We start from the raw sequence: 16761 nt of genomic DNA, 5'->3' as shown, positions 1-16761 counted from the left end.
CTCATAACATTCAAAACTCCCTTCAATTATTTGTCATTCAAGGTCAAAAGTGGGACAGTTAAGATCGCAGCCAACTTTCTTTTTTATCTGTCTTCATTTCCAAGATTTGCCAAATAATAAAAAAAATTGTCTTGTCAACGGGTTTAAAGATACAATTGTGACCGATTTATTATTTTATTAGTGTTATACATGCATAAGATCAATGCATTCCTCTCCTTATTGTTACACATTACATACTCTTTGTAACTCAACGTCTTTGTAATGAAAAGAATTGTAAAAATGCAGTAAAAAAAATTCCGTACTCAGAGAATTAAGCTGTCATTATGCATTACTTTTTAAGGAAAATCACGAATCACTCAAATGCTTGAAAATTATATAATTTTATTACTTTCTTTAAATTAAATTCAAATTATTTTAGTTTTATGTTGATTGAAAAGAAAAAAAAATCCCTTCGATCGACTGAAAAATAATGAAACATAATCCAATAAAAAAGGTTGACAGAATACGTTTTCTTAATTGTTTTAGTTTTACTCAAAACTGTTTTTAATGACAAAAAAGAAGCCAATACAAATCTTACATCACTATGGACAACATTAAATGATGATAAAAATAAACACTAGGTCATCAAACATAACATGCAAAAAGTAAGATAAAAATATATGCAAAACCAATACATGATATGTAGTAAATGAAAAATAGTAATGGAGAAATAGATAAAAAAAAAAAAACAATACATGATATGTTGTAAATGAAAAATAGTGATGAAGAATTAAAAACAAAAGAAAAACCGCGTCATACTTTCAAATTTGTTAAGATTTTCATTTCAAATCATGTCTGTCTAGTATTTGTAGTCTATAATACTTATTTTGTTTGTTTTACTCCATTCTTTTAATTTATTATTAAAATTCTTAATTGCATATTTCTTACAGATCCTTTGAAAAAAAAATCATTTGTGAAAGCAATTTACGTCTATGTGAAATAATCAAAACTGTTAAACATATATATACATATAACACCGATGTTACACAAAAAACCATATACATAAAACATCGATGTTACAACAAAGAGCAACGAATGTGTATCCGGTCAGTTAAACAGAGTGGTTTCAATAACTCTTACATCTTTTCCAATACTTTTGTATGCATGGGCAATCATCCGCATAGTAGGTCTTACGTTGTTTGCTTTACAAAAATTAAGCCTCCATTCATCTAAAATATCCTTGTTCAATTTTACCAAATCTCGTTTCATCTGGCTATAATTGATTTTATCCCATATCTTGAGGTCCATACCAAGTTCAACCAGAAAAAATAAGGATTTGTTTCCAATCAAAGGTGCCATTATATCAATGTCTTCATCAGAAGGAACCATATCCCATTTCTCTGGATCAGTATCTGAAATACCACGAAATATCAAAGAATAAAATAACAAAATTACCAAAATCCAAGGTAAGTTCAAAACGGATAGTCCCTTATCAAATGTCATGATAAAAAGCTAACACACATCAAATGAATGGAAAACAATTGTCATATTCCTGAATTGGTACAGGCATTTCCTTATATAGAAAATGGTTGATTAAATCTAGTTTTAAATCGACTGTGTCTTTATATTCTTTGCTTTTAAACTTATATTAACTTGGCGTTTAAATAGTTAGATATAAGCGTTGCTGATGAAAGTAAATCATGGAAAGCTCTTCGAAAGCTCTAAGGTTATATTGTTATATTTTGGGTTTTTTCATTAAGGAATTATTGATCGAAAACTGCTAAGGAACGGACTGAATACGATTTTGAAACCACAGTTTACCGATCGTGATATAGATAAACAATCAGCATAAAACCATTTAGGCCGAATAATAAGTGAAATGATATAGCTATGTGTACATTGTATGTGTTGATTTTTGTAAATTTTCCATGCACTCCCATTTGTTCATTTTAACTTCGACTTGACAGTTGTTATAATTATTGATGCATTAGTTTTCTGTTTCAGTATCAGTAAATAGTATCTTCTTTCCAAGATTGTTTAATTTTCTTCAATCCCGTTTTTTCTTCAAACTTGCACTGTGCGATTGCTGAGAGGTGTTATGGTTAATATCGTTGCATAGGAAAAACGATGTCGAAACCTTGCGATACTCTTACGACTTTATCATCAAGCACGCAAACAAAGTATGACAGAGCGATGGTTGTTGATCATATATCGTGCGTTCATATATGTAAATTACTCTTTGTTAAATTATTTTGTGCATCAAAAGTTTTAACGAGAGGTTTAAGAGTTAAGGTCACTGCATATTGAACAAAAACTATCATCAAATTATAATACGGGAAGAATAATTCAACAGCAATACATTTCAGAAATTTTGAAACCATATAAAGATGTTCTCACCAAAAACATATATGCACTTGTTTAAAAGCATAACTTAGCAATTAAAGTATATAAAAAATATTCAACTTCTTTTCGTTTCATTGATCAATTTAAGATCCCAAAATAAATCCATAATTCCACACATTTACACATGAATATGTTTAATTATGAAAACAAAAATGTGTACTAGTTCAGTGAAAATGGACATCATACTAAACTCCAAAACATATAAATGAACTAAAATTAAAAATCAAACAAGACTAACAGAGACTCCTAACTTGGGGTTAAACATGTTTAGAGAGATCGCAACCGTCCTCCTATACCTCTAGCCAATGTAGAAAAACACATCAAAACGGACAGTTAAACTCAGTTTAAAAGAAGTCCGAGTCCGATGTCAGAATAGGTAAAAAAAAAGAAACAAGGAAAAATGACAATGATACATAAATTAACAAAGGACTACTAGCAGCTATCGACAATCCAGCTCCAGACCTCAATTAAACTGTTTGAAAGATTGTGTCTCCATCATATATAAATCAAGCACAATTCATTTCGTTAGGTGTTTAGTATCATACCATCATAAAATATAGAAGAAGAACATATCCGTATCATGCCAACAACTGGTTTTAAAATATATGATTTTATAGTTTAGTACACCAGATGCACGTAACGTACATATAAGAGTCATACGTATCACTCGAATCATACTAGTAATAGTTGGAAGACCAAATTAAGGTAGCCAACTCTAACCAACATTCTTTATCGATCGATTTCCACAAAACTACACACTTGAATTATAAAATCTTTAACTCAATTTTAAGCTGAACTAGTTTTCTTTCTCGATCTATTAATAACGTTATAATTGGTATGAACAGTTTGAAGAATTCCTTTAAATTCCAAAGAATTGCCCTTTTCAACTCTGGTCGACTCTTGTCTCATTGGCAATCATACCTTATCTCATGTTTCTGAATAAGGATAAGAAAAACACAGTCAAGTCATATGCTAATTAGTAAACAAATGTTGGCATAATTTTAATTAACCATACACAACCTACAAAGTCATGTCTTAGATTTTTTTTAGTATACGCCTAGTAAAGATCTTTGAAAGCCTATACCTTTCTCCAAAAAACATTATCCCAAAAAAAAGACACGGTTTTGTAGCAGATACTCCTTTTAATCACATATACCAAAGCCACGTCAAAGGAAGTACAAGTAAACCCATATAAATGCAACACAATCATCTAAAATCTAAATGGGACATTGAAAATTCTAGGGATTTGTATGACACCATCATAGTATCAATAGAATCACACAGCTTGTGTCTTTTATACACTTAGGCTGAACATTTTGCATCATGTCTGCACTGTCCATTCCTAACAACTTTAAATTAGTATTTGGCGGAAGTTTTACGTCCCAGATTTGACGAAATTCTCTCATGTGTTCATTAGATAAAGGGAAAACTCCTTCTCTGTTAAGACAGTCTAAGAACAAAGAGTAACATGAGTGACCAGCTGCCGACACTTTATAGTTGACACCATTCTCACTATGAATTGATAATTCAAATTCCCATCTGAAAAAATATACGGTACTGTAAAATACACTAGTATCGAGAAACATAAACGTACGCAATTAAAGACATTTTCATACAATGACATTGTTAAAACTCCTTCTTAAAATAGACTGTCCTACATAATATTTTAAGTATATGAAATTGAAAAATATCACATAAACACAAAAACAGTTAAAATGCCTAAATTTTCTTTAAAGAGAAGGGCTGCATATCACAAAAATCAAAAGACCAAAGGGACGAATGTAAACAAGAACAGAAACACTTTCACTATTATCCGGAAGGTTTGTCAAGAATAAGGATTGTTGTCATTGCTGGTGGTGGTAGATTCAGATACACGTTCGTTTTGCTTTAGTAAGAACTTTCAAACACATTTGTCAATATTGTTTTCACTTTAGATTTTTCTCATCTTTATGCTTTGCTTATATCATTTCTTTTATATACCTTCTTAGTTATCCAAACTACAATGGATTGCAACACAATATGATAAGACCACAATTAATAATTTTGAGGTTTTGGATTAACAGGTGGACACTTAATATTAACAGATAAATGATAGATAAGTTTGACATCATAGTTTTGTATCAACCATTTGCTACTATTAAACTAATATAATTGTTGACTTATTCCGTGTTGTGACATGATTACGACAGATAGAAAGGGAGAGAAAAAAATACGTCCCGCATAAAAACGAAGTCACTACTGTAAAAGTCAGGAACATGGAAAAGGATAGTCCGAGATTACTCTGACGTCCAACGGCTGTTTTGCCAGACAAGCTGGGGCCGTGGGACGTCAGAGCTCGTCCCATATCAAAAAGTGGATATATGCCCGTCCAAAATAGATGCGCTGCTTCGTCGCTTCTGGTGCCAACGGACGGCCTTGGAATTATATAAATCGTGTATCAATTTGTTCATTTTTCATTTATCTCTTCATTTATGTAAGTTTCACCTACCTGCCACCCTTTATTTTCTCATATTTAGACAGTTTTCACAGTGACCCATCGATTCAGACATTTTTACTTTTATTTTCAAATGGACGTCAAATTACGAGAGATTTTGCGACCTCCAGACTCAAACATGCAAATATTTATACTTTTTTCACCTCCTTTATAGGAGATCGATATTTAACATTTAGTAGCCAACCACGATTTTTCACCTCCTTTACAGGAGATCGGTATTAAGCATTTAGTGCCAACCATGATAACATTCGGAAGCTCTCGAATATTTACATTGCTTGCATCGTAAATGAGCGAGGTGTTAGATTATATATTCATATTGACCTAGGGTCATATGCATACATCATTTCCCATAGTCCATTGTGCCTTACTTGTTTCTCGTGATCCCATGACAATCTTTCAAAATGAAAGTCAAAATGCCAGAATCGGTGGGTCACTGTGAAAACTGTCTAAATATGAGAAAATAAAGGGTGGCAGGTAGGTGAAACTTACATAAATGAAGAGATAAATAAAAAATGAACAAATTGATACACGATTTATATAATTCCAAGGCCGTCCGTTGGCACCAGAAGCGACAAAGCAGCGCATCTATTTTGGACGGGCAAATATCCACTTTTTGATATGGGACGAGCTCTGACGACCCACGGCCCCAGCTTGTCTGGCAAAACAGCCGTTGGACGTCAGAGTAATCTCGGACTAGGAAAAGGACTGTTATGATTAAACATTATTTACAAAATAATAAAAGTGCTTACGTTGATCTATGAAAGAGTTGAATGTTAGTAGTAACTTGTGAAAGTGTTAATTATTGATCTCTATAGCTTGATGTTATGACGTATTCGTGAACGTTTGTGTTTGTCCAACAAGCGACGATATCCGTAAAATGTGTTGTATGCATTAATGACATGTATTCGCAATTTTCATTATAACAATAAGTTATAATTAGACCTTCACTTTCTTCCGTTATGTCTATTATTGCTCGTTTAAGATTTGAAACACCCAATAAGGATCAATGATCGTTAACCTTTTTACATCCTGTGAAATCTTTCACTACAAAAGTTTAGATGTTTTTTTTTACTATAGACTTTCAAAGATATCTTCCGGTAAACTGCGAAATATTTCCGGATATAGTCCAGTTATTCTAAGTTCTAACTATGTTATTTCCTGACATTGTTCGTGAAAACTTCTACTAACTGTTAATGAAGTAAGCAAACAAGTAATCATGTTATATTATTAATCGTTAGTTGATAAAAAATGTTGAACGCCAAATTAATATCGAACTCCGTTAACAAATGTTTGTCAGGAAAAATCTAATTAGATATAAGAAGATGTGGTATGAGTGCCAATGAGACATCTCTCCATCCAAGTCACAATTTGTAAAAGTAAACCATTATAGGTCAACGTACGGTTTCAACTCGGAGCCTTGACTCACACATAACAGCAAGCTATAAAGGGCCCCAAAATGACTAGTGTAAAACCATTCAAACGGCAAAACCAACGGTCTAATCTATATAAAAAAACGAGAAACGAGAAACACTTATGAACCAAACGACAACCACAGAACATCAGGTTCCTGACTTAGGAAAGGTTAGCATGTTAGCATAATTAGCATGCCAGCTTGTCACTTTGATAATCAAACACTAGCATAAAAGATAATCTGAACAAAATCCCTTATTTGATGGCTTCAGCTCTAACTCGAGCGACAAGGATTTTTAGCGAGCAAGGTGAAAGATATAGTTTTAATTAAAATGCCATTATAATCGTGTTTAAATATGAATGCTTTCGTATGCTTTATGTGTATTAGTTTTATTATTTAACACATTGTTTTGTTGGTCCTTTTTTACAATATGGACTACGGTTCTCACGCCCATATAAATAGATAATACTATTAGTGTATTTTATTTGACAGACGAGTTTATATTGATGAGTTCAAAGCGGAAGAAATATATCTTTACGAGGAAAACAAGATGTTCTTATCGGTTTATCATATGGCCTTATTTGATGTACAATGAACATGATTGGATAATAATTTAGAATATTTTTTGCTTTAGCAACACATTCGGATAAATGTCTTCACCGTTTAGTTTATGGTTTTGTGAATGGAAACCGATTACTTAATGCGGAATATAGTTTATATATTTTGTACATGCACAGTATATACAGATGATATTATTAAAAGTATATACTTACCAAAATCTACACTTGAGCTTCTCATCACCTGAATAAAGCAGATGCAATTATGAATAACAGTTTCCAAGGCCTATTAACATTACATAGTTTCATGACGTCATTCTCGAAAACAATGGAAGTTTACTTTTAAGGATGTTGGCTTCTCTGTTACAAAATAACAAGCTTTTTAAAAGACTGTTCTTAAATGATAGTATATAAATAAAGAACTAAAAAAGCAGAAGAAAATGAAGGGTCTGTGTGCTTGTTTTTGAGATATAAGCCATTGAAAAATTGGCGGGACATGATTTTCACTAGATTTTTCATACTATTATCATTGACCACTTTTTTGTTTCAAAAACTATGAAAGAATAACAAGGATTTAATAAGATTTTCAAATACGGCTTTTTAAACTATATATAATACAATTATGAAAATAATCAATTTCAGATTTTCTTAATTCCATGGTGATCAAATGGATCTATATTTCTGTTGATGCTACTACTGACCATATTTTCAAGACAATACAGATAGTTAATTTCCAGCAATTTTCTGCTGATTGTTTGCTCAAAGAATTTTTTCGCCAATATCCTGATCCGAAACATTAATCTAGATACGCCAAATACTTATTGTGTTCATGTTCATTGAGGTAGCAAAAATGTTACCCTGCATTATGTGGTCAAATACATCTGGAAACACTGTTCGGTATGTTTGTGTCCAGTTTAATGTTTTATGTTTCCTGCACTTGTATTTACACTGTGTTCCCTTTTGAATTATGGAGACAAGTTTTTAACAATACCATGCCAGTAAGGAAGCTGAGAATTAAACTTCTATAATTTCCTTCAGCTGATGGATTGAATAAGCTGAGACCTTTTATAACACAGCATTATACTTCAAGATCATACTTATTAATGTAAACCGGTATTTTCATTTTATTTTCAGTGTCTTGTCAGTCTTTTGCTTTAATACTATCTCGGTTTGTTAAAAACAGTCAATTCGAAGTTTTAAAACGGCAGGAGATCTGTTAAAGCATACGATGCAGTTACAGGGAAGGTAATGATAGCGCTAAAGTAATTTCTTTTTCGCGACTTTCACACACTTGGAAAAGATACCTTTTTTGACTTATTTTGATAATTAGCTTGAACGATAAATGAGTACACGCACCCCTCATTTATACAATGACGGCTGCTTTGATTATGTAGGAAGATTATTTGTACCAACCTTTATGAACAAATCATCTTCATTTTTTTTTAAATTAGATAAATATATAGTAAAATAGGCTGGGTTGTTTTCTAAGAACATAAACATGTGTTAAAAACAAGTTATTTCTAAACAATTGTTACACTAGATATGCAATAATAATATACAGAAAATATTTCAAATGATTTTACAAAATAAAAGCACTTTGAAACAAAGAAGAAAGGATTGTCTGTCAGAATTATAGAAATGTCCATGAAATCAATATGTTTAGAATATTTCTAAAATATTGACCAGGTTCTTATCTAAAAGAAGCACATGAAGGTATATGTTTAATAACATGTTTGAGTTATCTAGGTAAAAAATAGCTAGTATTCAAATTGTCTTTAACAAATCAACACGGTATCAAAACTGTATCGTATGTCGTTAACGGAATATGTTGATTTGACCTATTTAACTTTTTTTATTCGAGCGTCAATGATGAGTCTTTTTTAGACAAAAACGGGTCCGGTGTACAACATTTTAAGCCTATTATCTACGACGATGTTATATATAACCACTGTGTTGATGCCACTGCTGGAAGAGGTTTAACTGTTTAAAAAACTTTGAATTTTTCAAAATACTATAGACATTTTGAACACTAGAATAGATGACCTGTACAAAACCTTTTGGATGTTAGGTTCTCAATACTGTAAACCAACTTATTTTCGCGGATACTTTATTTCACGTTTAGCCTTTTCTACCCCAATTCGTGGCGATTAAATTTCGCGATTTTCAAATTTACTTAATGTAGTTAGACAAGGAAAGATCAAGGTTTTAAATTTTCGAAAGTCGCAAAAATAAATCAATCGCGAAAATTAGTTGGTTTACAGTTCTCGTTAAATTCGTACTTTTTTTGCCTTTAATACTTTTTTTATTCGAGTGTCCATGATGAGTCTTTTGTAGACAAAACGCGCGTCTGGCTTACTACGCCTGGTATCTACGATGACTTTATTTAAAACCACAGGGTCGATGCCACTGCTGGATGAGGTTTTCTCCCCGAGGGTATCACCAGCCCAGTAGCCAGCACTTACGTGTGGACATCAATAATCATCAAAATTGTCATTTCTATAAATCAACTATTTTCAAGTTCTAAATTATTCTAAATACTTAAGATTGTCTAACCAAGGAATAAATAACCTTATATCCTTTTTAACTTTTTTGTTTCCAGCGTCACTGATGGGAGTTTTGTCTGCCTCTGGTGTACTAAATATTAATCTTGGTATCTACGATGATTTTATTTATTTCTGAGCAATATGAATCCATATAAATGAAATTTGATGAACAAAGACTACCTGAAATGTATTTTGTTTTTTTTAATTTCTGCATCAGAAATGACACCTCATGTTACGAAAACATTCTTATATGATTCGCATTGTTACACCAGCACTAACCACTTAAAGTGTTATTTTGAACAACTTTAGAGAACGAAGCTAATGACTGTTTTTTTACGCAATAAGTATAAGCAGTTCAACAACATATTAAAGACGTTAAAAATCAAATTATTGTATCAAATACATTTACCTCGCAAAGAGTGTGTGGATTTTGTATCTGCCCTTCCTCTACGGCTTTTTTAATTTTCCTGAATGTGAGTGTTGATTGCTCGTGACAAAGACATAATGCTTTAAATTTTAGTAGTTGTGGTTCAGGTTCTAAAATGAAGAGGTCGTCCCATTCGGTGTATGGTAGGTTAAGATATCCTACCAATTGGCGAATCTCATCAACATTGTAAAGTATGGAGAGCCGACGCAAATGAAGTGCTGACAAATCTTCACTTAAAAAATCTTCATTCGTAACTGTAAAAAGGTATGAAAAAATTGTGTTTTAACAGAGAGCTATTCATTTGAAGATGGCTCGTGTAATTTTTTTTTTTTTTCAAATGTAAAAATATCAAAACTTAATAATTGAAAATTGCCATTGATATAGTACACAACTATTGGAATAATATAATTGTATTTCCTCTCGCGATTTTGGAATTTTTGCGTTTCATGTCTCTTTATATTCAAAATGATACCGCCTTAAAACTGTCTGGAATCGAGCGGTACTGATGAGTGTTATATTGATGACACACGCGTCTTGGTGTAAAAAATATTTACATGGTATTTTTGTTATGATCATGATCATGTGCAACTAGGTTGATGCTGCTGTGGGTAGACGTTTAAGCCAGCTGTAGTCAGCACTCTTGAACTGACATGCAAAAAAAAAACTCCGAGGAAAATTCAAAAAGGAAAGTTCCTAATCAAATGGCAAAATCAAAAGCCCAAACACATCAAACGAATGGATAACAACTGTTATATTCCTGACTTGGTACAGGCATTTTCTTATGTAGAAAATGGTGGATTAAACCCGGTTTTATAGCTAGCTAAACCTGTCACTTGTATGACAGTCGCATAAAATTCCATTATATTGACAACGATATGTGAACAAAACAAACAGACATAATAGGTATAAATGTCAAAAAAAGGGGTACAGCAGTCAACATTTTGTTATTATCTTAATCACTATAAAAACAACCAAATATATAAACAAACATATAACATGGCACAATAACACAAAGACGGCATGTATAAGTACAGAGCCACGTCATATGTAACAAAGAAACACAAAAACGATTGACACCCCTTTTTATTATATTCATTATTCATTCAAGTTTTAGAATTCTTATTATTATGCATGTAAGATCTTAGCTATATTTAGAGCAACATGTTTAAATTGTTCTGTTTTTCTTAAATGCTCTTCAACTACCTAATGGATTTCCTTCAAACTGTTTTGATTCGAGCGCAATTGAAAAGTCTTGTGTAGACAAAACGCGCGTCTGACGTAATGAACTTTCAGTTCGGTATCTTTTATGATTGTTTACAATCACTGGATCAATGCCACTGCTGGTTGACGTTTACAATCACTGGATCAATGCCGCTGCTGGTTGACGTTTACAATCACTGGATCAATGCCGCTGCAGGTTGACGTTTACAATCACTGGATCAATGCCGCTGCTGGTTGACGTTAACAATCACTGGATCAATGCCGCTGCTGGTTGACGTTTACAATCACTGGATCAATGCCGCTGCTGGTTGACGTTTACAATCACTGGATCAATGCCGCTGCTGGTTGACGTTTACAATCACTGGATCAATCCCCCTGCTGGTTGACGTTTGCAATCACTGGATCAATGCCGCTGCTGGTTGACGTTTACAATCACTGGATCAATGCCACTGCTGGTTGACGTTTACAATCACTGGATCAATGCCGCCGCTTGTTGACGTTTACAATCACTGGATCAATGCCACTGCTGGTTGACGTTTACAATCACTGGATCAATGCCACTGCTGGTTGACGTTTACAATCACTGGATCAATGCCACTGCTGGTTGACGTTTACAATCACTGGATCAATGCCACTGCTGGTTGACGTTTCGTAGTCCCTGAGGTTATCACACGCAATTCAGTCAGCACATCAAATATCATTGATACTTTCATTTTCTGTAATTAACTTCTTTAAACTTTTGAAATTAATCGAAATGCTCTGGTTATATTCTTAGGACCATCAGTTGTCCATGACTTTTATCAAAAACAAACTATTATTTCAGTAGCATGCAACACATTTTTTTCAACTCAAAATTGTTTTTAATTTTTTTAAGCATTTTTGATTTTCATTTTACATTTTAAACCCTTTTCCAATAATTCTACAGGTTTATGGTCATAAATACACGAAATTAGACTGAAACATACCTAAGATAGAAGCATTGATTATTTGGTATTCCGAGTTTACATTAAAAGTAATAAACATAGTTTTATCAACAAGGAATAAGCAATTGTAGACAACTGTTTATTACATAGAGGAACACAATAGAGACATTACGAAAGATTACAATTGAACAAAATATTGTATAAAACGGTTTGAAGATAAAACTTAAACACTAGCAAATCCATATTTTGTCAGATAAGTTCTAATTGTATATATCAATTGTTTAATCATTATTAAAATAAATAAAACCATATTAAAAGCAACATTAAATACTTGAATGCAAATGAAAACAAAACCTATAAGAATTTTCCATATCGCTAATTGCTTTTGACATATCAAAACGAACTCTTGAAAGTTTGGATAGAACAAATCAAACATTGTGACTACAGAATATATTCTAAAAGTTCAGAATATATGTATCAAGACTTTTTTTACACGGAGTAAGGACTGTAGAATATATGTGTCAAGACAATATCAGACTGAGTTAAAACTGTTAATTATGCATTAAGACAATGATTAGATTGTTAAGGATGCATTAGGCATATTTAGACAGTGTTCATAACTGTTATTACACACTGTTAAGAAACGTTTTCTGCTGTGCATGAATCGTTCGCCATACAGCTTCATACTCAGTCAAGCAGTCGCAATCAGAAATAGGACATAATTGGTCAAATTACAGATCAGACGACTTTCCTGGTATGCAAAGATCTAGTGATAAAGAGTATCAAATTCATCGTCATTTTTGTTTACATCGTCTTTGTTTATCGATAAAGTGTTTTGTGAACTTTTGTCTTTCTTTTCATCATGTTTTGTTAACCAGTTTGTCTTCGAATTATAAGATCAACTGTCCCTTTGATATATTCCGTCTCTTGTATACTGATTTCTTGTCAACAACAATGCGCAGTTCACTTTATACAATTTGAGTATGTTGTAGTTTCAAGTTGTCATGAGGAAGTATTAGTTGACGACTTTGTTTCCTTCTTTTACATGGTCACTGTGTATGTGTACATATAAGACATCTGCGAGCCTTTTTAGCACACCTACCTTAATTTATTTTGCTTATTAACCAAACCGTTTAGATGTGCGAATCTAAAGTCTTACTCATCTTCTACAGATGTTGACCCAAAGAAACAGTCTAAGACTGTACACGATATTAATTGAAATCGGGAGATTAAGTCAATAGAAGTAAAAGTGCCCACTTTTTCTATAATCAGTTTCAAACGTGTTTACCATTGGTTGTAATACACTTATAAATAAATACCAAATAAATGATCAAATCCTACCTGGACAGTTACTTTCACACTCCATCATTGTTTCCTTAAAACAAATATACAAGTTATATAATAATTTATTTATTTATTTAAAACAATACATCAGATTGGAAATAAAATCCTAACTTTTAAGATTCAAAAATATTACACACAAGTCATAAGGCTTACATTGAGCGTCATTAATTAGTCTTATCAGAAATGTCTTTCATTTTCAAGAATAACCATTTCTTGACGACTAAACGTATCGGGGGCAATTTTTACAGATACGATAACTCATTATAGACAAAACAAGTCGATTTGATTAAAAAACACACAGTTGTGTTATGTTCACAAAATAAACCGCTTCCAGTATTGTATTTAATATATTATATAATATATTTTATATACTTATATAGGACACAAAAGTAAATAAATCCTGTTATCAATATTTTTTATAAAAAAAGAATACAGGTGTACAGATAACACGAAGTTATATACGTATACAGTCGTCTTGTATCATGCTGCTGTTCGGGCGAATTGTTATACATGTATTCGATTAAATGTCAACGTCACAGTTATTTTTTTTATTTTCAATTTAGGTTCTTCATCGCATTAAAATCTTTAAAAAATAAAAAGTAAAAAGTAAAATCACAAAAATACTGAACTCCGAGGAAAATTCAAAAAGGAAAGTCCCCGATCAAATGGCAAAATCAAAAAAACAAACACATCAATCGAATGGATAACAACTGTCATATTCCTGACTTGCTACAGGCAAACAATAGGGAATTAAACAAAGCTATAACGTAAATGTGCATTTGCTGGATAAACGCAATATTCGTACATTGAAGCAAAATTACTGATTTATTGTATTTACTTCAGGAGAAAGGCTCGGCGAGTCGCGCTTGTTTTCTTAGTTCTAAAATTTGTATTCATCAACTTTGTATATTTTTATTTCAATGTAAGAAATGATTACAAAGAAATAATACAAAAAAAAAACAAAAAACAAAAAAAACAAAAATCTGATTAAAAAAAAACAAAAAAACTAAGTAAAACGTCGACTATCGACTATATAGTAAACACACAAACGATTAAATTAACAATTTTTCACGATCTTAATATAGATTTTGTGCTATCAGCTTTCTTCAGATGGTTTTATAGCATATATATATATGTAATTAAATTAGGGATTTTAAAGATAGGAACATAATGCACAAAGTTGTATTATGAAATCAGATTTTCTTATAGAATGTTTACTTACCTTTTCTGTTATCCAAGAGGACAAAACAAATTTTTCATGGTCCAATTGATGTCCGGGACATATCCAAGTACTTTCTATTTTGTTGAATTCCTCAATGGATAGCAAGCATGGATCTTCTGCAACACTACAGCATAAGTTCATTTCAAAAGTTTCTATGCTAACTTCAGAGTTATCACTGCTAGTTTTGATGTAAAGCTGACTTATGTTCTGCAGGGCTGATTTCAGACAATCACAGATACTTGAAGCAAGGTCTTTTAATATCAATACTTTCTTCCTATCATGAACAAGACGAACAACAATTCTTTCATCCTCACAGAGAATATGCATATCTAATGATGGGTCAATCGCAAATACTGCAGATCTATGGAACAGCATGTCGTTTCTGTTGTCGTACTTCTTCACATCAAAAATACTGAGACAGTATGTGATGAACCTGAATGACAAAGCAGGTGGTATTATAGCAGAATTGGAATTGAATGATATGGCAATGTTTCTGTCAATGAAGAATGGAGATTGAAGGTATCCAGTGTCATCCTTAGCCTGGACCATGCTTGCAACGAAGTAAAAGTCGGTCGGTATTCGATTGTGCTTGAGATCATATCTCTTAGGTTCTACTAAAATATCAAGATGAGTCATCACTGTTATTAAGTAGTCATTGTGTTGTTTAAATCTGCGATATTTCCTATTTTTCCACAGTTCTGCTATTGCGTATTTGGAGACGACCCCTTTCTGGCTCATACAATTCCACAAATCCTCTCTTAGTTTTTCGCCTTTACAGAAACTTTTATCAGTGATTATTGATTTGAAAGCATCAATGAGATATGTTGGCAAAAGTGTAACATGTTGATTTAATCCAGGTTCATCAAAGTATAGAATTTTGCCAATAGCATGCTGAAATTTCAGGAAAACCTTGAGTTCAGCATCTGTCAATGGTCTTATAGGATGATGAGTGTTAATCTTTCTCAAATCGTCAAATGTTATTACATTTATATCCTTTCGTATAAGATTCTCAAATTCTAATTCTAGAGGGATAAAGCATTTGGGCAAGTTCTGTCCCCATGTTTGTTGTAGTGTAGACTCTCGTATAATACTTGTTTTGATCTTTACCATTTCTGGATCCTTTTTGTTTCTAGCATTAACAAAGATTTTGTCTCCAATAACCAAATGTGACATCAGTGGAGATCCATGGAACATACTCTTCACATCTCCAAATAGTTGTTCTCTCGTTGTTTCAACTTCACCCTGGAATTGGGATACATTGTAAACGTAATCATTTTTTTTTAGATTAAAAATAAACGTAACATGGTGAATATAAAAAAAATCGTTTGCTTCTTAAAGTCTGACGTATAAATGTCCATTATTCTGTCAGTTAAAGTTATAAAACCTGCAAATATTAAATAAGCAAAAAGGAGCTTCATAACCATGATAACCTCCATCTATATAATAAATACTTGTTTTTGTATCAGTAAATTCAAAGACAATAACGATGAATCTGATTTACCTCATTAGGAAAATGAAATAAATCAGTGAGAAAAAAACACAACTGGTATTCACTTTCAGTTCATAAACTAAAGTTGTATACTCACATGTTTAACCTTGTCTTTATGAGTGAAAACAATCATAATCTTAGGAAATCCATGCTGGCTCCCTTTGCAGTATGTCACAATCGTGTTTATCCAGAATCGTAGATAATCTGTAAATCAGAAATTCTAATATAACATAGGAAAAAAGTTTATTTAAATTTTTTCGGTACGATTGCTTTGTTCTAAATTATGATTTCGCAGTTCCAAATAATACACTATGCAAATGAAAACAAACAAAAGAACAACAGGTACCTACACCTGAAACTTCCAGTTGAATAACCATTAGTCCAAAATTGAGATACAACACAATTACAACCTTGAATAATAATAAAAATAATATAACAGCAATTAGTTTTGCTAAAACTACCCGAAAGGAAGGTAAACGTTTAGTCACACGAAACACACAAAAAAACACTTTATGTCTTTGTTTACGTTGCCTTCATTCTCAACTCTACTAGCTCTTCGAAAATATGTCAAAGGTAACTGTAAAAGAAATAATTTGTGTGGAGTTTGTACCAGTATGTCATTGTACAATTTCGGCCAAAATATCTTAATAACTAATCCTAGTAACATTTGGACTGAGAGTTGTGTTCCGTCTATTGGATACTTTTCATACTAATAAACTGCAGTAAATTCAGTACTATTCAGTCGATT

General features: G+C 32.2%; 1 protein-coding gene across 1 annotated transcript; it reads right to left on the bottom strand.

Moving 5' to 3' along the window:
• Window positions 1–718: 718 nt before the first annotated feature.
• LOC127710739 (uncharacterized) lies at window positions 719–16213 on the bottom strand. Its single transcript, XM_052216692.1, has 6 exons — window positions 16111–16213; window positions 14525–15766; window positions 13300–13333; window positions 9797–10068; window positions 7061–7088; window positions 719–1391 (listed from the first exon to the last, which is right to left on the bottom strand). The coding sequence occupies exons 1-6, from the start codon at window positions 16144–16146 to the stop codon at window positions 1087–1089; spliced, it is 1917 nt and encodes a 638-aa protein (XP_052072652.1). The 5' UTR covers window positions 16147–16213; the 3' UTR covers window positions 719–1086.
• Window positions 16214–16761: the final 548 nt, after the last annotated feature.

This window comes from Mytilus californianus, unplaced genomic scaffold (genome assembly GCF_021869535.1).
Source record: "Mytilus californianus isolate M0D057914Y unplaced genomic scaffold, xbMytCali1.0.p SCAF_8, whole genome shotgun sequence".
NCBI classification, from domain to species: Eukaryota; Metazoa; Mollusca; class Bivalvia; order Mytilida; family Mytilidae; genus Mytilus; species Mytilus californianus.
Note: the sequence above shows the minus strand (reverse complement) of the source record. Positions and strands in the feature narration are given on the sequence as shown.